The 27,119-nt window shown below is 44.3% G+C and overlaps 1 protein-coding gene across 9 annotated transcripts in view; it reads left to right on the top strand.

The window, feature by feature from the left end:
• phldb1b (pleckstrin homology-like domain, family B, member 1b) overlaps positions 1 to 27,119 on the top strand; it is a 109,850-nt gene that overhangs the window by 53,756 nt on the left and 28,975 nt on the right. For 8 of the 9 annotated variants that reach the window (XM_056283926.1, XM_056283928.1, XM_056283925.1 and 5 more), the window contains 2 exons: positions 1,611 to 1,736; positions 9,786 to 11,320. In XM_056283926.1, coding sequence (XP_056139901.1) covers positions 1,611 to 1,736; positions 9,786 to 11,320 — 1,661 coding nt within the window. Of the gene's footprint in view, positions 1 to 1,610; positions 1,737 to 7,246; positions 7,305 to 9,785; positions 11,321 to 27,119 lie in introns of those variants that run through there. The other variant, XM_056283932.1, reaches the window with a different exon arrangement.

The raw sequence follows: 27,119 nt of genomic DNA, 5'->3' as shown, positions 1-27,119 counted from the left end.
TTTTGCAAGTGTTACGTGTCTCTTAGGACGTACAAATGCAAAAGCAATTTTGGGCCTTAAATTTCGTGCAGATGTTTCACCCACTGTAACTATCAGCTCAGTGCTATTACCTCTGCAGTACCGCTCAGCTGTTAATATTGTATGTTAATGGTATAAAACTTCGTCGACTTCATCCTTCTGTCGTCCTCCCTCAGTTGTGTCCTTGTCGAGCGTGTGAGGGAATCATTTTGTTTTGTGTGTGTTTTTCTCTGAAGCTGCCAGTGTTCGTCTGCTCAGAATAAGAGGGCATCTGGCTTTGTTGCACACCACGTGTACCACACAGCCTCCGATCTGACTGAGAAGTTTCCATTTGTCTCGCTCTCTGCCACAGGCCCTTTGTACCTTGCTGAACACAGGCACAGGTTTTATCTGTCCAGGGCGGAAGACCTTCCCCCATGTAATCACAGCAGCACAATGGTGCTATATTCAGACGGCAATAAACATGTGATTGCTTATCTGTTAGCCAGCGAACGGCAGACAGGGGCTAAATTCGTTATGTGCATTATGTGTTTTGACATTTTGCAAACCTGGCATGTGATTGGAGGAGATTGATATTATTGCCATAGAGACTGTGGGATAGTAAATCAAGCTGAGCAGGATCATGTCTACAAGGAATACTGCCCATATCCTGCAGCTCCCAGTCAGCAGGAGGATAAACACAGTCACTCCAACCAGACAAATAACCCGTGGGACCGCAGGCCGGTGGATGAATGATAGAAACTGCTGACTAAAGCTGTCCATTGTGATATCAGCTAGCCACCGTAGACTCATGAGACCTTTAAATGAAAAACGGCATGATCCCATATTAATTTGATTTTCTTTTAATTTTTTCTTTTTACTTGTTTGAACAGCTGGTGTATTTGCAATTCTAGTGACATGTCATCCTCACCCTTAGTTTATTATTTAGTATCACAGAGAACTGAGGACTAAATTAGTAAGTGTTACCACTTTGGTTACCGTGGATCTACCTCAAATCCTGCAGAAGTATCAAGTTTAATTTAGTGTTGTTGGTCGTCTTATCAAAAAAAAGAGGGTGACACTTCAATTTGTTAGTAATCTTATTTTGATTTCAGTGATTATTTTTCTGTTTCCTTCTTCAATCATCAGCTCAAAATGTGGTTAGACATACTCCTTAAAGCCACGACACAGCAAACAAATGTTCTCTCTGATACCTTCTATGCTGGGTTGTTTAAGAAAATGGCTAATCCAAATATACATATATAAATCAGGCCATAGTATTTCTTTGCTGATGATATAGTGTTTGAGATCAGTTTAACCACATTTGCTGTGGGTTCCTGCATGTAAAATACTTTTATAGTGGTCAGTTACACTATCGATAAACTTCACTACCAAACCATTAATGCTGTCAGTGTGTCTGTTCAACTATGCTGTGTGGATGGCACTAGCCTGTCATGTTGTCGCTTTCTGTTGCAGACAAAACGTTATAAAGATGAAATTAGCATGAATCTTTTATGTCCTGGAGTCTTCGGACCGCACGTGTACTTTATGCCTCTCTGCAGTGTCATTACTTAAATAAGTTGAGTGTGTCTCTTGTGTATGCTGTGTTGCAGGCTGTATGCTGTGTTTTGGCCAATCAGCCTTCTTTCGCTTTAACCACCCTGAGGAAGCCTTAAGGATGAAAAACATGATGCCACAGGGAGGAAACGGTTCTACCAGGAACTACAGACTGCATACAGGTACTGTACACACACACACACACACACACACACACACACACACACACACACACACACACACACACACACACACACTGGTTTCAATCTTGCCTTCACTGTGTAATAAAACCTCCTTTCAGAGCTGTTCTCTCAGCAGCGCTGACACTATAATTGAGTGAGAGTTTCCTTCTTCCAGAAGCACGGGTCTTATATGATTAAAAACACACTGATCTTTTATTAAATGAGTAGTATAGCCTTCCAATACCAAGTCCCTCCTGAGGTTCCAAGTTCAGTGTGGCTTGCGTGGATGAATGGCTTGGATTGTTGCAGAGTTTGAGGCGAGGTGGAGCAGGAGATCAGGGTCTTTAACAGGTGCATGTTTGGTAAGCGTTAAACCCATGTCCCCTTCTCCGGCCTGGCAAGGGTGGAAAGAGTGTAGCAACACAGTCCAGTCTGCAGAGTGCCTTGCTGGGGAATGGTGCATGGCTTGGGTTCACACCATGCATGTTTTATGAGGATCTCATTCCTGTTGGCCGCTGGGTAAAGTCTACAGCTGCTGTTATATGAGGTGTGTGTGCTTATATTGGTCGGTGAATGCACGTGTGGTTATGTATGTATGTGTGTGTGTGTGCATCCTGGATGCCCTTGTTGGCAGAAACACAGCCTATAAGTCTGCCTCCTCTTGGCCGGCTCGATTGCTAAGGCTCTGTCATCGCATCTTGTTATATGTCCCTATCTTTCCTGTTGATGTTTTCTGCCACCAGGGGATAAGTGAAGCATACACGCATATTGGGTGATGGGGACTTCCTGCCCCAGTAATGAATGTCTTCCGTTGTTTAGAAACGTACCATTTTCTTCAATTATGCATTCCTGAGTGGATTTCAGAAGAGTTCTGACCCTACAGTTACAAATGAGTCTCAAAAAGCATCACATCTAAATATTTTGAAACTGTACTTGTTTTGGTTTTTTTTTAAATGAATCAAGAGTCTTTAAGGTCAAATATTCTGAAATATATTGGAGGCCCTGTTTCTAACATTTCAGTGTTGAATCTACAAAAAAAAAAGAATTAGAGCAATGAGATTGGTGGAAAAATGCCTCTTCAGTGTGGATAACAGTACCCTGACATTAACTGACATGAATCTTCAATATATCCACATCTTCCATGTTGCCATGAAGAAGCATAATATTCCAGTGCTGACAGGTTTGAAAAGCCATCCACCTGTGTGCTGTTGAGTGTGCAGCATGCTTTGCTGGCAGTCAGTAGCAGCTAGCCTCCTCATCCAGTTTCCTCTCAGCCAGGAGTTCTCATAGGGTGGAGATTTCCTGTAATTCGCTGCTAGGCCAGGAGGCGGTTTTGTTAGCTATGGGCAGCTTATCTGAAGTAGTTAATGGGTGGGGGTATCTCATACACTGACTATTTTTATAAACCTCCACTCCTATTATCTGCCATCTACTATTCCCTCTGCATTTCCTCTCCCATGCCTTCCTGTGCCCACCCAACCTCTGTGCTTTTTTTTTTTTAATTGAGTAAGATAAATAGCTCTGATCACGACTCCAAAGAGGCTAAATATCTGAGTTTCATCACCAGCCAGTCAGACTAGCTTGGTCTAGTCAGAAAGGCACGAACTGATCAAGCCTCTTGGATGAGAGGCGAAACGTCTTCACGGATATACACTCACTGGCCACTTTATTAGGTACACCTTGCTAGTACCGGGTTGGACCCCCTTTTGCCTTCAGAACTGCCTTAATCCTTCGTGGCATAGATTCAACAAGGTACTGGAAACATTCCTCAGAGAGTCTGGTCCATATTGACATGATAGCATCACGCAGTTGCCGCAGATTTGTCGGCTGCACATCCATGATGCGAATCTCCCGGTCCACCACATCCCAAAGGTGCTCTATTGGATTGAGATCTGGTGACTGTGGAGGCCATTTGAGTACAGTGAACTCATTGTCATGTTCAAGAAACCAGTCTGAGATGATTCGAGCTTTATGACATGGCGCGTTATCCTGCTGGAAGTAGCCATCAGAAGATGGGAACACTGTGGTCATAAAGGGATGGACATGGTCAGCAACAATACTCAGGTAGGCTGTGGCATTGACACGATGCTCAATTGGTACTAAGGGGCCCAAAGTGTGCCAAGAAAATATCCCCCACACCATTACACCACCACCACCAGCCTGAACCGTTGATACAAGGCAGGATGGATCCATACTTTCATGTTGTTGACGCCAAATTCTGACCCTACCATCCGAATGTCGCAGCAGAAATCGAGACTCATCAGACCAGGCAACGTTTTTCCAATCTTCTATTGTCCAATTTTGGTGAGCCTGTGCGAATTGTAGCCTCAGTTTCCTGTTCTTAGCTGACAGGAGTGGCACCCGGTGTGGTCTTCTGCTGCTGTAGCCCATCTGCCTCAAGGTTCGACGTGTTGAACGTTCAGAGATGCTCTTCTGCATACCTCGGTTGTAATGAGTGGTTATTTGAGTTACTGTTGCCTTTCTATCAGCTCGAACCAGTCTGGCCATTCTCCTCTGACCTCTGGCATCAACAAGGCATTTTCGCCCACAGAACTGCCGCTCACTGGATATTTTCTCTTTTTCGGACCATTCTCTGTAAACCCTAGAGATGGTTGTGCGTGAAAATGCCAGTAGATCAGCAGTTTCTGAAATACTCAGACCAGCCCGTCTGGCACCAACAACCATGCCACGTTCAAAGTCACTTAAATCACCTTTCTTCCCCATTCTGATGCTCGGTTTGAACTGCAGCAGATCGTCTTGACCATGTCTACATGCCTAAATGCATTGAGTTGCTGCCATGTGACTGGCTGATTAGAAATTTGCATTAACGAGCAGTTGGACAGGTGTGCCTATTAAAGTGGCCGGTGAGTGTATACCAAGTCCAATTGCACTTGATTCAATTCCTTTGGATGAGTAAGATAAAGAACATTTAGTTGGAAACATTTGGTTGTTGGGTATTTGGTCACTCAAGAGCACGTGAAAACCTGTACTCAGAATTGGACTGTCTGTTTATTATATATTTTAGCAGCTCCCACAAAATCCTTCAACTGCAGTAGTGGGAAAAACGCCTTCCAATGTATGAACAAGAAGTGGCAAAACACATAGACATGATCAGAAGTCTGTTGAGCAAGAGATTTCCTGACATAACTGTTATTTTCTCGGATGTGAATATTTTAACGTCCCAATTTATCTAACATGAAGTCCCAAATTGCCAAATGGCATTGAGCATGCTGCAACGAAATGGTAGAATAAAGTCTGTTATGAATACAATAACAATGTGAATTGTTCTTTTCTTTATATATTGCATTTCAAGTAATTCGGAAATGTATTACATGTTGGATAGTGGTCTGTAAATATAACCGGTCAGGAACCGAATACTTGTTTTATTTATGCTGAGGTGTATGAGGCTTTAAATGTAAAGAATCGATCCGAATGAAAGGAAGTTATTGAAACAACCGGAGGAACAATGAAGACATTTTGCAACTTTATCTTGTGACTTGTGAGGTTGTGCTCCATCCCTGCAGTGGCTCCACATTGCTCCCAGTTTGGCTTGAACCAGTCTCAGGCTGAGGGCTGCGGTTATGTTCTGTGGAGCTCCTGGTCATCATAAGCAACACTATGCTGATAACACAACTGACAGTTGTTGCACTGATGTCATTATTAGTGCTATGCAAATTGGTTTTATTTGTGTAAGTATATGAATTAATGTTAGGCATTTGGTCGTATTTGTCTCAAGGGACTTTAATTTGGTGTCTCGACTTTTGCATTTCATGATCTGCTGCTTTGTTGACTACCCATCAGTAAACAGTACACATCAGGATTCATGATTGATTCAGGAATCAGTCACTATATGAATGAATGTATAGTAACTGTACAAATGAATAGGGTGTAGGAATGTACAAATGAATGGGTAATTTGATTGTCAGTTGAAAAATGTGTAAATGAAGAGTGGAATATGTCAAATCAGGCAATATTTAATGGTTTAGTGAAAGAAGGAAATGACATGAGGAATGGATAAATAAACTAAAAACATGTCAGTTAGCAATCTTTGGTCTCAGATTCAGTAGCGCATGGGTTTTAAAACCATTCAAATTATGCATATCTCAGGTTATGGACACTGGCTGTTATTTCTCCCTACATATATGGGTCTGTGGCAGGTTCGTTAGGAATACCAACAGTGTAACTTCTGAACTTCCGTGCCATCTCGTTTTGCATGGTCAGGCTTATTTTAATCCAAACCCTTGGATTGTCTTACATTGTTCACAATGCTAATTGTCTTATCGCTCCTGAATCATATATTACTAAATGTTCACACTCACACTGACTCCCCTTATTGACATATTATCACTGTGCATTCAAAAATAAATAAATATTCAGAAACACAAGCAGAAAATTATTGGCATTTGCAAATTATACATTGCATCATTAATTAATTGACATTTATTTCTGTTTCTTTGAACATTTATTTGTTCACCCATTTAAAGTTTCCCGTTTAATTTGTTCCTCTATTTGTGTGTGTATCAGTCGAATCAGGCAGAATCTACCAAAGAGGGTGTGGGTGGGGAGGAGTTGACAGTTGATGTTAATTGAGAACAGCCACTTCAGTAGCAGTTTTTAAGCGTTTGCTCTAATGCTTTCACCTGGGGTAACCCCTTCTGCATTTATTGATTAGCTCTTAACACGCTGTTGACCAATTATGGATGCTGTTTTTAATCAATTTCATTTTGAGTGATGTCTCTCAATTAAAAGCTTCACTTTATTCGCTAAACCTAATTTACATAATTTGTCATTTTCCTCGTATTATCTACGCACTTTCACTTAATGTAAAGTGCTCTGCATTACATGTAAGGTATGAAGTGTGCTATACATGGCGCTAGATTGATTACGTGATTGACAGCGAGCTCACCGCCGGCGTTCTAATTCGTTATACGTAGAGCGGGTCCAAGTGTTACTGCGCATGCGCATAATAGGGTTCAGGAGAAAGGGATTGCACTGAAACGTCAGAGAAATCATGCGCTGGCACAGATTACAGCATAGACTGTGTAAAATATATATTTTTGTTTGCTCCTTGTGTATAGCGAAATGGCCAATTCTAAATATAGAGAGAAGATTAAAAAAAAAAACTAAAAGGAAAAATGAAAAAAAAAACATGGATTAGGGTCAGTTTTGACCTACGTTAGGAAATGTTGACAAAGTAGGACAAATCGTCAGAACACGTGTTTTTTTGTTTGTTTTTTTTGCCCAAACTAAATACCCCCCCCCCTTTTGCCGGGGCTCTTTAAGACAACATGGTACCCGCCCCCCCGCCCCCTTCGGTTTTCACGTGGTCACGTAAGTGCGCGTCACAGTTGTTCAGCAAGGAGAGGGGGGAGCGGGTCCGGGTCGGCAGCGGTGCCTGGCGAGAGAAACGTCACTTCGGTTCGCGTCTCACTCAATCTGTCGGGGGGGGGGTGAGACAGGCTCCGTTGAACCCCGTTTGTTGAAGGCGGAACGACCGGGGCCATCGGTGTCTGGTCATAGCAGGTGCGCCGCACTGAAACTGACCGCTTGGTCAATGTAATCGCTCATGTGAGTACCCTGCTAATTATTGCCACAGCTCTCCGGGGCGACAGACTCGATCCTATGACATCATTGGATAGGCTTTCCCCTCCGCAAACTATCGCTTTCATCGCTTTTTTTTTTGACGTCGTCGTCTCACCCCCCCCCCCTTCGTTTTAGACTTTGCAGATAAATAAATCCTTTGGATTAAGTTTGGGGGTGGGACGGGGGGGGTGCTGTTAATGTGCACATGCATACATGTGCATTTTACTAAAAGGAATAGACGTCGATCAGTTTTATCGCCGACAGATCACCACGTTGTCATTTCCATGCTGTTATTTTGATTGTGGTCAAGCTGTCACTGGGCTGCGTTTTGATGGAGATGTGTAGTAACACATCTCCGGCTGGTTGGAGAGGAGCTGACAGGAAGCTGCTCCCATCTCCATGTTGAACAAGATGGTTTAATGCATTATTTGTAAAGGCTCAATTTTTTTGCAGTTGGTTAAACGGGACATCACAGTTATTTAATGAAGAGACGCACAGCAAGACTTGCACATGGACTAAACGTATTTTGTTCTCTTCTTTTTTTAGTGTATTCAAGGTTAAATGTATTGTCAGCCCTTCTTTTACCTTTAAAAGTGCTTTCTATTATATTCTTGTGTAACTACATTGCCACCAGACATGCGTTCATTTTCCCATATTGCTAATGTGCAACAGTTTTTGCACAACAAATGTTGTTGCACGTATGTCAGTGTTAAATATGACACCCCTGATGTCATTCAGCATCAATAAAACATTGTTGTTGTTTCCCTTACGTGGCCAGCCCTTGTTGTTTTATAGCCTACTGTCTCTTAAATGTTGACTTAGAGGGACAGTAAATATTAGATTTCCCAGTCTCTGTGCTGCTTTTTGGCCACTCAGTAATTGGTTTATACTGGCACATTTTCTCTTGGTCGCCATCCACTCACAAAGCCTATCTGTCTGTTCATCTCCATTTATCTGTTCTTCCTTCCTCAATACTCTTCCCTACTCTACCCGCACTCCTGTCTTCTTATGCTGAGCTGGAAAATACGATGTGGAAAAACAATGTGGCAAAAGCTTAGGTCTTTAATGACATGGAAAAAAAACTGGGATAGCTCTGAAAAGGTTCTGGAAAAGATCTGGAAATCCTCCATATCGTTCTGCAAATTAGCTCCTCTTGAGAGAGCCTGTGTATAGTACTTTCCCCAGTAATACTAGCAATTTCAGCAAATGGCAGAAATGGAAACATTACTTCATGTATTTTTTATCGTGTGCTTGTAGACTGAGAATGAACCCTGTCCAAGTTGCAAGTGAGGTTTTGCTAAAAGCAATTCAGCTATTTACTTTAACGAAATAATGCGGACTGTTTACTTAATTTTTGAGTCGTTTATGTGTTTGTGTGTGTATATTTTTGGATGTCTTCACATGTTTGTACTCAAAATTGCCTCATTTATTTATTGATGAAGATGAGTGTGTCTACATATTCTAGTGTATTTTCATCCTCGTGGTCTGCTTGCTTGTTGTTTGACCTATGAAAGCATCTTGGTAAATACGTTAACGGCGTCTTAACAGAACTATCAGTAATAGTTTGAAAAAAAAAGAATAGCACAAAAGCAAACAGATATGATCAGTTGACTAGTATACATTTCTGACATCTTGTAGCACCAGATTTTGTCCATTATCCTGATTAAGTTTCATCCCAGGCCAATAGCCAAAGAAATTAATTCAACGACAAGTGGTAAATTGATAGTGTGCATGAAATTTAAAAGTCGGATTAAAGAGAAAATGGAAAATATATTGTAACCCAGGTTTTATTTTATCTGTCTCTCTTCTTCCCTTTGGACTTGTTTTTCCAATTGTGCTTCTCCTCCTTATGTTCCTGGACATCCTACTTGCTCCCCCTTTTCCTTCTCTCTTCTCCCCCATCTGCTTTGTAGGACATTTGCCTTTGGTGCAGTGGACTCTGTTACCTTTGGCAAGTATTTATGTAGTGGATAATTGGTGGGTTGAATTAAGACCCAACTCTATACCAGGAGAGCCATTGAAGGTGTTTGTGTTAGGAGTACATGTCCAAAGGCAAAGTTAACAGAAAAAAATGCAATTTATTCTGATGAAACACTAATAATAGCAACAACAATGTTGGGGCTTTCTGGTGTAATAAGGTAGCCACTGTGAATGTGGCCAAGAATTTAATTTGCATACTTGAGGATCATCAAGATTTTATGCTTTTCTGTCGTATTATATTTGATGCCATGGTCATTTTAATAAAATATTGAAATTGAAAGTGGATATGTTAATGTGTCTTAAAGATATACATTTTAATGTTACATTCAAGCTTGGGAATGTAGATTAGTCATATAATTGATTATGGTTTTGGTAAATGGTGTTATGAAAGTGGGTAAACATACATACAATTAAGTTTACCAGCAATATGGTCAGACAGTTTTAAAGCCAAAGCATGCTGACAGGAGTACTCTTCTTCTTCCTCAGACCCAGAGAGCTTGGTCAATGGGAATCACCAACCCAGTCCAGCCCAGTCTCCCTCAGCAGCTGGAGAGAAAGTCCAGTCTGAGCACAGTGCTATTGTCAGCTCTATTGAGAAGGATCTTCAGGATATCATGGACTCCCTAGTGATGGACGACCCCCAGCCTTCATCATCAGAGGCTAAAAAACCTCCCGGGAGCCAGCCCATCCCCCACTCCCTTCTTTCTCCCATGGTCAATGGAGGTGGGAGGTATCTGCTCTCCCCTCCTACCAGCCCAGGGGCTATGTCTGTGGGGTCTAGCTATGAGAATACATCTCCTCCATTCTCTCCTCTTTCTTCGCCTTCAGCTGCTAGCAGTGGGAGCTTTACCAGTCCCTCTCCAAGTGGAGGACCCCAGGACCAGAGTATTTCTCTGCCGCCAGTGCCTGCACGCTCCTCCAGCTACAACTTCACCGCCCAGCCTCCACCCATACCCCAGCCACGGACCATACTACCTAACAATAGCAGCAGTGGGGTGGGCCAGAAAGTTCAAGAAAGCCCCAGATTTCAGAGGAAGGTTCTATTAGAGACTCCTCCAAGCCCCAAAGCAGGCCACAGAGGATTTAGCCAAGATGGGCCTGAGAGCCCCAGACAGATCCACTTACTCTCCTCCACTGAATCACTCAGTAGTAGAACCATGGTGCCAAGCAGCCCCAGACTCACTCCTAAATTCCCCACCTGTCCATCCCCATCCCCTTCCAGTCCCAGGACCAAGGCAACCATGGTTCTCCAAGACCGGCCTGCCAGCCCCTTCAGAGAGCAGACAAGTCTTGCTGACCACTCACTCACCTCAAGCTCCTCCATGCAAATCTCCCAGCCCACCAGGGCCTTTCAGCCCCCACTGGACCCCATAGTCCACATCATCCAGGGCTCCACACTTCAACAGCACCAGCAGCATCCACGCTCACTACAGCCCCCTGAAAGCCCTCGGGTAGCCAGAAGAAATATGGAGCTGAATGGAGGTAGTGGAGGTGGGGGCAACAGTATGAGAGAGCTGCCTCCTCTTAGCCCTTCTATGGCCCGGAGAGGGGTCCCTGTACTCCCTGGGGCACTTCCAGGGACAGTCCCTATCCTGAGAACCCCAGACAGCCCCTCGGGTCTAAGCAAGCTGGTCCCGGAGAGCCCGAGGCTCCGTCGCAAGAGCGGGTCCCAGGCAGAGGAGCAGTTGGGTGGGAGGGGCATCCGTGCCCGTAGTCCATCACCCACCTCACTGATGGTGGAGGGTAGTGGTTGTGGTAGTAGTGGGGTAAGGAAGGCCAGTTTTGGTAATGCCCTTTCCCCTGCTTATAGCCTGGGTTCTCTGCCTGGCTTGTCTCCTGTGGCCAGCCCCAGGGGCCACAGAAAAATGTCCACGGGTCCCAGGGAGCTAGGGAGACCCCACCCTGGGATGAGGGAAAGGAAGAACAGCATCACAGAAATCAGTGACAATGAGGATGAACTGCTGGAGTACCACCGGCGCCAGAGAGAGGAGAGACTCCGGGAGCAGGAGATGGAAAGACTGGTGAGTGAGATAAAAACAAGCAATAACTGCACTAGATACTAACTTCTCCGCTTAACATTATGAAGTTGAGCTATGTGGTAACATTAAAAAAAACACAACAAAATCGCCTAATACATCAATTGGTTACAATATTTTGTACTTCATTTGGGAGCTACGTAAGCTTTTTGACTTTTGCAGTACCAGCGCCTTGGACTCTCTTTTGTTTTTGCATATACCCATAACCCTTGTCCCCAAAGAGCACTTTTTTTTTCACCGAGTATTTTTTAGCCACTTACTTTTCCCCCAACAATTTCTACCTTAAATATTTGTAAAGCAAGGGCACGTTCCAGTTTGTATGTTTCTGTCTGAAACTCAGCTGTTGGTTGTCTAAACTGCTGAAGTCACGTGGTCTCGGGGCACCCGGATGTCCCCATGGCAACCTCATTGTTTGTTGCCCTGTAAACGGAGAGGTAGCAGAGAGGGAGGGGAGGGAAGGGAAGGGGGTTGGGGGGTGGAGGTGTCAGCTGAAGTCTGGGACATGTCTGGGAGTTTGAATGAACCGATTGAAACAATGTGGTTTGAAAGCCTTTATGTGCGTTGATGACTCTGAGAAGGCATTTGTTGGCCGAGTTGTAAATTACAAAGTGGGAGCTGAGGGCGTGAGATTGGGCGAGGGCAGCTCCGTCAATCAGACTGAGAGAACATGCCCTCTCTGTGTGTGCCTTGCCATGCTCTGACCCTCCCTATAGTGACACGGCAGTAAGACGTGTGTCCACAGAGCCAACGTCTACGCCGTGTTCTTTGTTTCAACTCGTGTCCGGTAAATAGGCTGTAGTAAATGCCACATGGGTACAGATAGCGCTATAGACCTACCCTGCTTTGATGATCAAGAGGGCATTTTTGTCCATTCAAATTAATGATCTGGTTTGTGTATTTTGAACAATAGTGCCGTTATTGCACAGCAATTACTGTGAGTTGTATTTTTAAGTTATGTGTGTCAATAGGAGGGTATTTGCTGTTCACCTCCAGCCTTCAACCCTTTACCACCATGAGTGCATGGAGAGGAAAAACATTGACACAAGATGTGTGTCTACCTTATGGAATGTCAAGGTCATACAGCCGCTCTTGGCAGGTAAATAAGCCGTTTAAGGAGGCAGGTTTGCCGAGACCACGTCTGTCAGTGCGACTATAGATTTCTCAGTGATCTATTTTGTTGATTGTGTCTCTCTGGCCCATTATAAAGAAGTTCGCACTTTGTGGGTGTGAAACTGCAAGGCCTTTAGATAGTCACAGTTGACGCACTGCCATACAATTATTTCCTCTTTTTTTTTTGGATCCCCCCAATTGTATCCGGCCAATTACCCCACTCTTCCAAGCCATCCCAGTCGCTGCTCCACCCCTTCTGCCGATCTGGGGAAGGCTCTGGACTACCACATGCTTCCTCTGATACATGTGGAGTCGCCAGCCGCTTCTTTTCACCTGACAGGGAGGAGTTTCACCAGGAGGACGTAGCACGCGGGAGGATCCCGCTATTCCCCCCAGTTCCCCCTCCCCCCTGAACAGGCATCCCGACCGATCGGAGGAGGCGCTAGTGCAGCGACCAGGACACATACCCACATCCGGCTTCCCACCCGCAGACTCGACCAATTGTGTCCGTAGGGACGCCCAACCAAGCCGGAGGTAACACAGGGATTCGATCCAGCGATCCCTGTGTTGGTAGGCAATGGAATAGACCGCCATGCTACGCGGACACCCCTGTTATTTCCTTTTGACCCCAAAATTTTACAGCTGCGTTTTCACAATGCTCATTATGTAATCCATAGAATTTGACTAAATTGAAAGCAAAGTCATAGTGGCACATCTCATGTTTCATGACTCTTGCAGCCATGGACTGCATGGTTGAACCCAGGCTGGCTCTGCCATTCAGTTCAACATGCAGGGGTCTGATGTCCACTTACTCCTGGGAGGCTGAGCACTAGCACCCTCTTTGAGTTCTGCTGTTGTTGCCATTGCTGTCGAGTGTCTCCTACTAGATTTTGTAGCTGTGGGACGGAGGGACGTTCTAGTTCATTATCCAAGTAAGTAGAAGTTTGTTAAAACAACCCAGACTAGAGGTTGAATCCATAAGGGAATTGAAGTGTTGAATCCATGCAGGATGAAATGCAACTCTATCCTTATATAATAAGAATATTTTATTACAAGCAGCCAGATAAAAAGCAAGTGGCATTTTCTGTTGTTCAGACATTCAGTCAGACATCATTATCAAAATCAAAAATCTAATTGTCATTCTTCTGAAATAGTGGGATTACCCCCCCCCCACCAAAGAAAAAAGAAGCAATTACTCTCCTATGTTATAGCAAGGCAAAAGAAAATGTTTTACTTCATTCCTCTCTATTTGATCCTTTTACAAGGGAGCTGTACAACTAAAGGATTTTCTTTGTGTCAGTGTGTGTGTGTGTGTGTGTGTGTGTGTGTGTGTGTACGCATAGGTGCCTGTATGTGTGTGCACGCGTGAAGGGGGTGGGTGGGTAATATTATGAACAGTCGGTAGAATGAAGGCCTTTTTTTTAGATTCTAAGGGTTTTCTTGGATGCTGCCCTAGTATTAAAGAAAGTGTGTTAGCTTCAGCTGTAAGATAATGTACCAAGTGTATTCAAGTGTACCAAGGGGCTTAAATCAGATTCTTGTTGATGAAAACCCAATTAATTGTATTCATTTTTCTGTGATACTGAATGTCTCATGACATTTTGTGTTTAGTGAGGTGTGGACAAAATTGACCCCAACCCAGGGACAGCCACATGGCCATGGGCAGGGTGGTGGTGGGGGGATGGTTGATGGTGGCACTCATGCAGAGTCTGCTTGGCAGGGCTATATTTACCTTAGTACAGGGGATCAACGATTCTCAGAGGGATGAAGTACCAAAGTGTAAAACAACCAATACAGGCCAATAGTGATGGGGCCACACAAGAGGCCCCTGTCATTGACAGCCATTCAAATTTAACAGGTTTTAACGTTTAGATTAGCTTGGTCATAGGCCCTGAAAGTCATTTGTAAATTCAAACGGTACTTCAGCACAGCAACGCAGGAGTCCAGTAAGACTTGAATTGGCAGTGCTGTTGATAGTGGCTTCCAGTATTTAATTACATTTCCCTTCTTTTGTATTGCCACACCGTTCTGTATTTACAGAAATTTTGAAGGACATGTACTTTATTTCAGCATGCAATGTATAGGGAGATTGGTTACCTGCCTGATTCTAATGCACACTAGTTACTATTGGTACAGTAGTTAGGATCTGACAGGGTGTTTGATGGCTCCGTAATGTATGCACCCTCTTCACCCTGATAAATAGATTCAGATTCACATTCAGACAACTTTATTTATCCCAGAAAGGCAATTCAATTTCACAATCCTTCCAGACCATGCACAAACTCACAGACAAGTGGCAATCAGCAGTATGTTAGAGACAATAGATCAGTACATGGGCAAGAGATACACACTGGCACCCTTGTGTGGCCATTCATGCAGACTCACACGAGGACCAGGACCAGATTGAAGAGATTCTTGCACATGCTCTTAGCAACATTGGACTGAATAAACTTAGGTCCACTGCTTCGGATGTGTATGGTGAGTGAGGGGGACAGGTGGTTAGCGGGAGAGACGTTAGTCATATTTTCCGAATGGTTAAAGTCGAAGGAAGGGGGAGAAGTTGTCCGTTAAAGGGAGGGGTGGGCTTATAAACTGGAAGCTTTGTAATTGTGATGCAAAGAGTCAAACACATGCAGATAAAGATGGACACTGGGTTTTTCCTCAAAGCTTTTTGTGGTGAGTGGTACTGCTGTGCATTGGCAGAAATTTGGCTACCCAAATGTTGTTGTCGCTCTTTTTAAAAAATTTTTTTAACTGTGTTCTGTAAGGTGTCCTTGAGTGCTCTGAAAGGCACCCACAAATAAAATGTATTGCTATTATTATTATTACCCGAATCACTACACTGAGAGCCAAGAAACTGGAGTCAAATTCCATGTATGTGCAAATCTACATGGCCAAGGGCGCCTGGGTGGCGTGGCGGTCTATCCCGTTGCCTACCAACACAGGGCTCGCCAGTTCGAATCCCCATTTTACCTCCAGCTTGGTCAGGCGTCACTACAGACCCAGTTGGCCATGTTTGCGGCTGGGAAGCCGGATGTGGTTATGTGTCCTGGTCACTGCACTAGCGCCTCCTCTGGTCAGTCGTTGCGCCTGTTCGGGGGGGAGGGGTAACAGGGGAATACGTGATCCTCCCACATACTATGTCCCCTTGGCGAAACTCCTCAAGGTGAAAAGAAGCTGGTGACCCCACATGGAGGCTGGTGACCCCACATGTATTGGAGGAAGCATGTGTTAGTCAGCAACCCTCCCTGGATCGGCAGAGGGAATGAAGCAGTAACCGGGACGGGTCGGAAGAGTGGGGTAATTGGCCAAGTACAGTTGGGGAGGAAAAAACCCTTTCTTGTTTGCAATGGTGATGGACAGGTTGACGGACAAGATCAGGCAGGAGTCTCCAGGGACGATGATGTTCGCGGATGACATTGTGATCTGTAGCGAGAGTAGGGTGCAGGTTGAGGAGAGCCTGGAGAGGTGGAGGTATGCACTGGAGAGAAGAGGAATGAAAGTCAGTAGGAGCAAGACGGAATATGTATGCATGAATGAGAGAGAGGACAGTGGAATGGTCAGGATGCAAGGAGTGGAGGTGACAAAGGCATTTGAGTTTAAATACTTGGGGTCAACTGTCCAAAGTAACGGGGAGTGCAGAAGAGAGGTGAAGAAGAGAATGCAGGCAGGGTGGAGTGGGTGGAGAAGAGTGTCAGGGGTGATTTGCGACAGAAGGGTACCAGCAAGAGTTAAAGGGAAGGTTTACAAGATAGTTGTGAGACCAGCTATGTTATATGGTTTGGAGACAGTGGCACTGACGAAAAGAAAGGAGGTGGAGCTGGAGGTGGCAGAGTTGAAGATGCTAAGATTTTCATTGGGAGTGACAAAGGAGGACAGGATTAGGAACGATTATATTAGAGGGACCGCTCAGGGTGGACAGTTTGGAGACAAAGTAAGAGAGGCAAGATTGAGATGGCTTGGACATGTGTGGAGGAAAGATGCTGGGTATATTGGGAGAAGGATGCTGAATATGGAGCTGTCAGGGGAGAGGAAAAGAGGAAGGCCAAAGAGGAGGTTTATGATGTGGTGAGGGAGGACATGCAGGTGGCTGGTTTAACAGAGGAAAATGCAGAAGACAGGAAGAAATGGAAATGAATGATCCTCTGTGGCGACCCCTAACGGGAGCAGCCGAAACTAGTAGTAGTAGAGTTGGGGAGAAAAGGGGGGGGGGGGGCAAAACCTACATGGCCAATAAACTTGATTCTGATTCATCACATCATAGTCCCCATGCAATATATTGTGATATATTATGATACTACAAGAATTGCAATACATGGAAATATTTTGTCAATAGTTTAGAAAAGTGTCTCAAAGAAAACACCTAAATATACATAAAATTAGAGTAATCGGTGCCATAGCTAGTGTGGCATTGGTAACACGTGCTGTTGTTGCGATTTTATGTAGCCCTGTTACAATACTGCACCTGCCACCTGGTGCCCAGAGATATAATCAACATAATGAAGAAGTGCCGTCTCGATGTGTGTAATCTTAAGCCTCAATGCAGCGGATAGGAAAATCAATACAATATTGTTAAATTATGCCTGCACTGGGCCATCGTGCGGCATGGCGGCCCAGTGGTTAGGGCTATCGCCTCACAGCAGGAAGGTCCTGTGTTTGAACCCTGGGGTTGTCCAACCTTGGGGGTCATCCCAGGTTGTCCTCTGTGTGGAGTTTGCATGTTCTCCCCGTGTCTGCGTGGGTTTCCTCCGGGTGCTCCGGTGGCCCCCACCATCAAAAATACATGCACGTTAGGGTTAGTACTCCTGTCTGTGCCCTTGACCGAGGCATGGCAAGATGAACTGGAGTTGGTCCTCGGGTGCTGCACGGGGGCTGCCCACTGCTCCTCGCAACACCGCTGGGATGAGTTAAATACAGAGCATAATTTCCCTACAGGGATCAATAAGAGTGTATCAAAATGAATAAAAAAAATAATATCACAATACTCAAGTGTGTGAATGCTTTCTTACACCCCTAGTGAGTGGTGAACGTTCACCTGCCGACTCGCTGTGGAAAGTGGGTGCAGATTTCTGAACGTCTGTTTCGGAAAGTTACAAAATATTTTGGATGCAGAGCTCCCATTCCGACTATCGGAAAGGAGCTTTCCGACATTATCTGACATTGTCAACAACACTTCATTTCAAGCATGCAGGAGCCCTGTGTGCAGAGTGCTAGCTGTGGTCCACTGGGTCATCAGAGCTGGCCTGGGGTCTCTGTTTGTGTCATCGTGAGAAGATTTTATTTTGATCGTCGATTTCGCTTGGCTGGGACAGCTGGCGCTGGATCGGCTGAGAGAGCTTGGTCTGCTGCGTCCTGTGAGCCCGAAGAGGAAACACTGAGGGCGGTTTGACAGGATGCGGAACCGGGGCAGGCTAAGCTAACTGCTAGCCCACGGCCCTGCCTGAGAGGAAACACCGAGGCAGTCTGGCGGTGGCCTCACCCGGCGTTGACTGTGCAGTGTTTTTGTCTGCGTCTGTGTTTGCGTCATGTGGAGTACAAGTGAGGTATGTCCAGGGTGTCAGGCTGGAGAGCTGGCGTTGAATCGGCTGGGGGAGCCTGGTCTGCATCCGATGGGACCACGGCCCTGCCTGGAGCTGTGCCTGAGGGCGAAACACTGAGGGGATGCGGAGGCGGGGCAGGCTAGGCTAACTGCTAGCCCATGCAGACCGGCAGTTCCGACAGTCATCCTGGCTGGGGTTCGTTCTCTGGACGGTGGAGTTTTTGGACTGTGTTGTTGGCTGTTTTTTCTTTTGTGTACGTAGTAAATAATATGAAATGGCACATAAATTGTTCCTGATTTCTTTTGTAAAACCGTCTTCGAAAAAAAAAAAAGATTTTGCCTATTATTCTTCATTCTGCTGTACCATTATATCAGATGATCGTCCTCATCAGACACCACACATTCTTCCCGTGTTGCTTAGAAGCTTGTTTCCAATCCCCTTTCTCTCGGTGATTTGTCTCATGTATTCTTGTTTGTCTCTCTAGAGACATACGTTGCTCCCTAGCTGTCCCTAGGCCCGAGTACCTTCTTCTTCGTATTCTGGAAGATGAATACTCACTGCTTTGTTTGTCGGTGCCGGCCAGACTAAATGCCACATTTTGCACTAGAACGCTCACCACACAACAGCTTGAGGTGGAGTGGGAGGAATCATTGAGCCAATTACATGGGGGGATGATCAGGTGGCCAGATGGAGAGAGCCAGGTTGAGAATTCTGCCAGGACACTGGGGGACCCCCCCTACTCTTGGCGATAAGTGCCATGGGATCTTTAATGACCACTGTGAGTCGGGACCTCGGTTTAACATCTCATCTGAAGGACGGATGGTGGTGTGAGATGGTTAAACCACTTAATTTGCCTTCCCTCCGAAGCCAAGATATAAGCATTGTTAAATGGATTGTCTGGAGTGAATGAGCATATCTTTTCATGTTCGTTTGATCCAAGACATCCCAAGCCAACCTGTAGTCTGTCCACATGGATATGTAACTGACATGCCTGTCTTGCCTAACACACTTGGTGTGTAACCCGAGTTCTTGCCTGTTTCTTTTGTTACAGACAGTCAAAAGAACTTGCAGTATAAATGTCTGCCAGCCTCAATTTTCAAATGACATCCATCAAAGGTTATTATTTTTGATAAGGTCTCAGAATGACATCACATTTTCAACACATAACAATACTTTGATTATTTAAGTAATTGACTGAATGAACTTTTACCATAAGCAAATGATCTCAATGTGCATTCTTTAGTAAAAGTGATGGGTCAGATTAGTCCTGTGTGTTAGTAGATAAGTTGATTTTAGCCCTCAAAATTTGTATTGGCAGTGAAAAAGTATATTTATTTAATCCCTAGTTTTACAAGCTAACAAATAGAAATTTAGACTTATTGCAGTATTTTAAAGCATGTTCAGCCGAGTCAGTCACCAGTCTTTTCTTCCTCTTTCATTCCCTTGTCTCCTCCTTTTCATGTGCCATGCCTTCTGAGAAGTTCCTGTTTGTCAAAGCCTCAGTAGTTCTGGATGTGCATGACACAGAAATGTCTGTCCTGCACAACGAGCACCTTTTCATATCCGCATGGATTATCACACAAGTGTATCTTCATGCTACAAAAGAGAACGCATCCCAGAGTTTTCAAAATATACGTAGTTATTGTTTGTCACCAAACAATCCCACCTGGCCAGAAAAATATTGCACTTTGGGCCAACATTGAATTTCAGCTCTAACAATATCTGTATAATGTTTCTGAGGTTCTTTTTGTTGTTGTCGAATGTTGATGAGACCTTCCTGTTTCCAGAGGAGTTGTCTGTGAAAGTGTCTCAGGGCAACCCGCCTTGCCAACAGCTATTTTTCATGATAAAAGGCATTTTTCCCATAGCAGTGGTTAACAACTACCGTAGACAGCCATTTATACATGCACGGTTTTATCCAAGCCAGTCACGTGACCAGATAATTCCACTAATTAGCTGCTTTTGGTTCAAGGTGTGCTAATTAGTGAAATAAGCTGGTTGTCCGTCATTTCACTAAATGCATACTGGTCTTTTGTGGACCCCCTCTGTGGTATTATGTGGGTTCTCCACTAGAGGGGGTAGGCCCGCTTCTCAGTGTTGTAGAAAAATGTTATTCCACATAGTGGGAAAATCCCCACCTCCTGCAGAGGTGGCAAGATTCACTACAGCACCTAACCCTTTTAAGTAGTAGTAGTGAAGTTACCATGTAGTTTGCTGTTCTTTACCCATATGGCAACTTGAATATGTCATTCTTATTGGGTTAAAGAATGCCCATACATGCTGTTAAAAAGAAAAAAAGGACTGTGTGTGTCCTTCTTGGCTCATCCTGTCGGAAATGCATATCCTGCTGAAAGCGGTACATTTTTGATGTTTGTCAGTGTCGGTAACCTTTAGATTTGCCACACACTTGTTTCATTTTGTCTTGGAAAATGTTACTATTTTTTGCATTACAATTATAAAAGAGCCTCCTAAATGCCCTTTTCCCTTGCCTCCCAATTTCAACATTCGACCTTAATGACGTTATTGGACTGCAAACATGCACAATAGCTTCCATCCGGTACACCTGGTCAGCCTATTTCATGCATGGTAGGTGCTTCACACTTTTTACACACCCAAGTTTAAAGAGTAGATGCCACCTCTTTTCTTTTCTCTTTTCAAGCCACACCCCACTTGAGGACGTCCTTGCAAACATCATTATCTCACACCTCTCCCCTTTTCTAAGATGCCCTGCCCCCCCACCCTCCCGGCTAGAGGTCGGAGGGGGCTCCCTTTTCATCTGTCCCAAAGTAGCACTGCCGGTTGTGAAATCGGTCTACTGTAGGAGTCAGGTTAGAGTCACAACTCTTTGCACTGAGACAGAGATTCACAGGAGTAGAGACAACTACTTTTTACAGCACTGTCTATAGACTTCTAATCTACAGATCTACTGTTGTTGATGGACCGGCACCATGTGTTGAGTGGCGTTGGGCCACTGCCAGCCGTCAGGCGGGGTCAAAGCAGGGAGCAAACAATGCTTTATCTACTCTCGTTGGCAAAAGAGACCCCAGGCTTTCTCAACAACGTAGCAGCGCTCATGAAGGTAACTGATGCCAGCGCTAATATTAACGGGTGTCCAACAGTTGCCGACTATATTTAAATGAGCTGTGTTGAGGTTTTGAGCTACATGAAGAGGTGCTGAGCCTCGTTTGTGTGGTAGAGTTTCAACCGAGCTAGCGATTAACTTTACCATTGAACACTGTTAATTAGTAAATTTCATGATGTGCGATCAGGCTCGACTCTGCTTGCATTGACTAATTACTCTATCTTGGTGTTTGGACGCACTAACCCAGCTGTAATAACGTGGATTGTTACTCGTTTGTCTCCGTGTATGTGTCTTTGTCATTTGTGTGCTAAAGCGCATGCCCATATATTTGGGTTTTGAGCTTTCTACAGGGTAAGTTGTCTGCAAGGGATGCTTTCAGAGTATTTGATTTAGGGGATTTTCTGAATAGGGCTTGAGAAATGTCATGTGAAATTATATGGGTTTTTAATTTTTTTTTTAAATAAGCTATAGTGTAAGGAGATGAGAGAGGCAAGAACAAGCTTGCATTTAAGCTGCTTTAAAAAGGATATACCTGTAGTTCAGTCTCTGTTGAATCTCATAGCAGTGCAACGCTTCATTAACTGACCTGTGACACATATTGCAAAATCAATTTGGCTTGTTAAAACAGAAAGTGTGCAGTCCACTTGCCTTAAATAGTTTTTTCCTTTATTTAAGACAGTTTGCAAGTAAGGAGGGGGACAGAATAGGGGACGGAGAAACAGGTGGCAGGATTCAGTCTAAGGTCAGCGAGGGCACACATGCGAGAGGTGAGGGGCTTGACCACTGAACTACCTCCGGGGCAAAAAAGACGGGGTTTTATGTCCAGAGATGATTAACGCACAGATATCTGTCAAATTTTGAATGCCGTAAAGGGCGAGCTGTGCTTTGCAGCCAGTTGGGCTCCCCTTCAAAGTCTGAGCCCCGCCGGGTGTCCTGCCAGGTTTGTCTGCTCACTGACTTGCGGCCAACAGCAGGGAGAAAGAAAGGAGGGAGAGATGTGAGGAGGTTGAAGGGTGAGTAATAACGGGGGAGGCTAGACGGAGTGGTTTAGTCTTATAATGGTGATGGATATTGAAGGTGAGGTGAAATGGTGAACGTGAGAGGGAGGGAATTAGAGGGCCAGAGACACAGAGGGAGGCTTACTAAAGAGAAGAGGTTTGGCGATGGCGAGCGCTTCCCACTGACTTCAGCCTTCGAGCACAGCCTGCTTATTTGCATCCTTTTGATTGACACCTTGGCTCACGCTGTTTACATTGGCTGATTTACTGAATAAATCTTCTCAACTTGCATAGTTACAAAGATCCCTACAGTAAAAAAAAAAAGATCATGTCATACGGGTTTATATATGCTGTCTCTTGACTGGTCTTTAATGTGCCTTTGATATTGATATATCTTATTTTATTGTGCACCGATGTGATTAATATTTTAGTGCAGCTGTGCCTTTTTAGTCTAACAGAGCTGATGCAACACAGTATAGATATTCTGGACCTGTTTTTCAGTTTCTTAATTTGACTTATTCCTATCCCATAACAGTAATTACTGTGACAGCCTGCCTATTATCCCCAATAGTAGAGAACGTTATAATACCAGCTCCGCCAATCTTTCTTTTAATCATCGCATCTCATCTTTTATGTTCACGATCCCCTGCACAAAGTGGTTGACACGATGCCTGGAACCCAGTCTTCACAGGGAGAAACGACCCCCGGGACTTAAATCCAAGTACTGGACAAGGCTTCACTGGTTTAAATGCTACCTTTATGCACTGGTGGCAGCGGCCCAGTACATCCAGCCCGAGATCGGGGCACACATCGACACCAACACAGACAAGCAGTGGTTTATTATCTCGAGAGCTTAGCCACGGCTGGAAAGTTCACAAGTACTGTTCATTATTTGGCTTTGAAGGTTGGTGGGGGGAAAAAAAACAAAAAAACAACAACAACAAAACAAAAACAAATAAAAGCCCTTGTTAAAATCATATGTTTGTGGGACTGGGGCGCAGCAAAACCTTAAGAGATGGAGTCTGATCGTGAATGGGGTTTGTTTTGCCGACTGCTACAGAGAGGTGGGGTGGGAATCTTTTAAGCAGCCTGAAGATTATGTAGAGAATAAGGTTTTGTTTTTGTTTTTTTGTTGACTGGATGGAGCGCTCCCCTGTTCTTTATAGATGTAGGAAGAGATACTGGATGAGCGGTGAAGTTGCTCTTTATGCCTGTGACGTGTATGAACGTATAACAGAACGCCATGCAGCTTCCCTGATCAAAGACAGGGAGTTGCCCCGGGGTGCCAGAGGAAGAAAATCAGATGGAGGAAAAGGGGGGAGAGGGAGTAGGGGGGAGGTGAATTAAAAGGGTAAGGGGAGAAAATGGGAGACACTGACTCCCAGGGGGAGTAAACGAGACGACGACGAGAGGATGAAAATATGGAAGTTAAAATGTGGAGTACAGGAAGGAAAGCGGGCTGATGAAATGAGGTAAAACGGACATGAGAAAGGATGTAGCAAAGCAAATCACTTTATTAGTCCCAAAATTGCACATCCATTGCTGTAAATACTGAGTTGCAATATTTGAAATGTATAATCACTACATCCTAAAGTGTTGCTATGTTGAAAACTGACAGTCTGGCGCTAGCAGTCTTCTTTGATTATGCTCCATAATGAGGTTAATGTGTTATGATTATGTTTGTAGATTTTGATTATTTTTTTTTTATATTCATGCGACAAAATCTTAAAGACTCTAAGACCCAGCCAGCACACAAGGCTGTTGTGAGGTATTGTCAATGTTGGCCTGAGCATGAGAACCACTCATGAGCCCGAAAGAGAGTGAGGGTGAGGGCGGTGTAATGTGTGAGCTGGTATCTGGGGGTCAGGAGACCTTGGTCACCATGCAGAATAGTGCCTGTGTATAAAGGAAATATTCACAGCTAGCTGGGTGGAAATGTGTATGAGGAGGAATGTCTCATAATAGCAGCCAACCCCCTCTTTCCTCCAGGGTGCCGAGTCCAGGACTTGAACCCTCTGCCAAAGCCTCCCCCTCAAACTGCCCACGTGTATGGATTTATACTGGCCAGAGGCTGTTCTTTTTCTTAAGTTAACACTCTTAAGGTTTAGAGCCTTTCCTTCTAATGTACAGACACTATGGGAATTTAGGTTTTGAAGACATTGTGTTGAAAAGTGTCATCTGGTCACCGCTGGAATAATGTCTCTGTTTGTATGTATGTATCTCTCTCCTTCGATTTTTTTTCGATAACTACTCATTCAAAAGACTTCATACTCAACACTGCACCTCATTGGGTCCTCAGCAATACACCCATCAAGTGTGAAGTCGATCAGATGAACGGTTGTTAAGAAAATCGAAGGACAGACAGACAGAGACTCCTTCCATTTGAGTTATATATATATATATATATATATATATATATATATATATATATATATATATGTATGTATGTATGTATGTATGTATGTATGTATGTATATGTATCAACACGGATACAGGGGAAAAAAAGATTTTAATACATTGCAGTACAGGCCTGTTTTGTGTATCTCGCATTCATCAGCTGCTAATATATATATAAATAATCCTGGATTATTTTGCTCCTTATTTGTTGAGCACTTTCCCTGCTGTTGGTGTTTCTTTTAACAAAGTTTTATATATATATATATATATATATATATATATATATATATATATATATATATATATATATATATGTGTGTGTGTGTGTGTGTGTGTGTGTATGACAGAGAGAGAGAGCTCCTGTGTCCTGTACTCTTGATAGGCTATATATATAATGAAGTGGTAAGTACTTCTGTGAACTCCATATGGAGAGTTGACAGTAATTAAACCTCAGGCCAAGAAAGTGTAGGCCTGCTGATGTGCTTAGCTTTATCTTGTGTGCTTAGCATTATCACTGTTATTTGTCATTATAATACATGGGTTACTGCTTGACTCTGATTCGGCCTTGTTTCCCAGAGGGTACTTAGTCAACATGATTGAACTAAATTTGTTTGTGTTTGTATTTGTCACACGCTGTGTGGTTTAAGGTTGAGCTTTGCCCCTTTCGCCCCACGGATGGCTAGAGTTAGTACCGAGTTTTAGCAGTCAGATGTTTTGTTGCTCGTCGGCATGCTGGCTAGCTTGCTACGTGTGTTTGGCAAGGTGTTTCAACCATGGGCTGGCACAAATCAACTTTCATCAGCGTAAACACCAGGGCAGATGCTGAGGAGGGATGGAATATAGCCCAGTTAAACAAGGAGACAGTCTCAGAGAGGAGAGGCGCTGCTGTTGAAGTCCAAGCAAGTTAAGGACTTGATATGCATTCAGTGGACTTATTAGACAACACTCTGTATTCACTGCACAGACCTGTAAAAAAAATTGCAGCCTGTATTTTTTTAAAGCTTTCTTTGGAAAGGTCTTACTTTGCAGGGACTTGAGCTCTTTTTAAAAAAAAAAATTCCCCCCCTTTTCTCCCCAATTGTACCCGGCCATTATCCCACTCTTCCAAGCCGTCCCAGTTGTTGCTCCACCCCCTCTGCTGATCCGGGGAGGGCTGCAGACTACCTCATGTCTCCTCCGATACATGTGGAGTTGCCAGCCGTTTCTTTTCACCTGACAGGGAGGAGTTTCGCCAGGGGGCCGTAGTGCATGGGAAGATCACGCTCTTCCCCCCAATTTCCCCTCCTCCCCGAACAGGCACCCCGACCAACCAGAGGAGGCGCTGGTGCAGCGTCCAGGACACATACCTACGTCTGGCTTCCCACCTGCGGATACGACCAATTGTGTCTGTAGGGACACCCGACCAAGCTGGAGGCAACACAGGGATTCGAACCAGGATCCCCTTGTTGATAGGCAATGAAATAGACCGCCACGCCACCCGGGCACCCCGGACCTGAGCTCTTTTGATAGCCTATCACTCTGTGCACTGCTGCTCTTTCCACTGTTGAAACAATTCCAACCTTTACTGAAGCTCACAGCTCATCAATCTCGCTTCTAGAACCGCCAACCAATAAGAATGAAGGAGGGGTGGGACAAAAGCTAGATTTAATGTGTCCAATCAGATGGCAGAAGTGAAAACAAATGAACAACTTGAATCAGTAAATAATAAAAATAAAAGAAAATCCCTGTTTATTTGACACATCATATGTCAAAAATACTGCATGTATGATATGCATGTTATCACAATATTGAAGAGAAAGTAGGAGGAATAGTTTTGTCGTGAAACTTTTCTCAATGTATAGAAACACCTACTGAGCAATCTGCTTCCAGCATTTTTCTTTTCATTCAGCGCTCACCTCCAGCGCAAGTGCTGACAGTGTTTGGTGAGATCCATTTCAGGGACTCGCAGGAGGCTGAACACGCTTTCATTTTTACTTTGAACTTGAAATTGTGTTTTTCATAATTTCTTTGGTGTCATTTTCAAGCGTGTCAGGTCTTACTGAACTCATTTTATGAACACAAACTGTGGAGCCCTGCTATTATTTTTCTCTGCAACACTTACATACTCACTTGCATACAAGTTCATTTCCAGAAAATTTAGACAAATCAGAGATTAGGTGAACAACATTTTCATCGATGAGTCTGCATGTGACTGAAGTCTCCTCAGGGGATGTTTGGCAACGTGGCAACCATGGCAGCAGTTATGGTGCACATTCCATTGTCTACACATCCTTTTTTTTCCCATGTCATCCACCCTTTACACTGTTTGTCTGTTACTGTGGCAAACCATGAATTCCAAGAAACAGGAAAAGTGTGTCGTCTCATGTGGTATTGTGTGTTAATTGTAGGACGTTTGCTAAGGCCCGTTTGCCGTGGCTATTTCACCATCACCATCTTCTTCAAGGATAGAAGTGGGGCACTTGAGGACATCCGGGTAGTATAGCGGTCTATTCCGGTGCGTACCACCACGGGGATTGCTGGTTTGAATCCCTGTGTTACATCTGGCTTTGTCGGGCGCCCCTACAGACACAATTGACTGGTTTCTGCGGGTGGGAAGCTGGATGTAGGTATTTGTCCTGGTCGCTGCACTCGCGCCTCCTCTGGTCAGTCGGGGCGCC

This window comes from Lampris incognitus, chromosome 7 (assembly GCF_029633865.1).
Source record: "Lampris incognitus isolate fLamInc1 chromosome 7, fLamInc1.hap2, whole genome shotgun sequence".
Lineage (NCBI taxonomy): Eukaryota > Metazoa > Chordata > Actinopteri > Lampriformes > Lampridae > Lampris > Lampris incognitus.
This window is presented reverse-complemented; position numbering and strand designations above follow the sequence as displayed.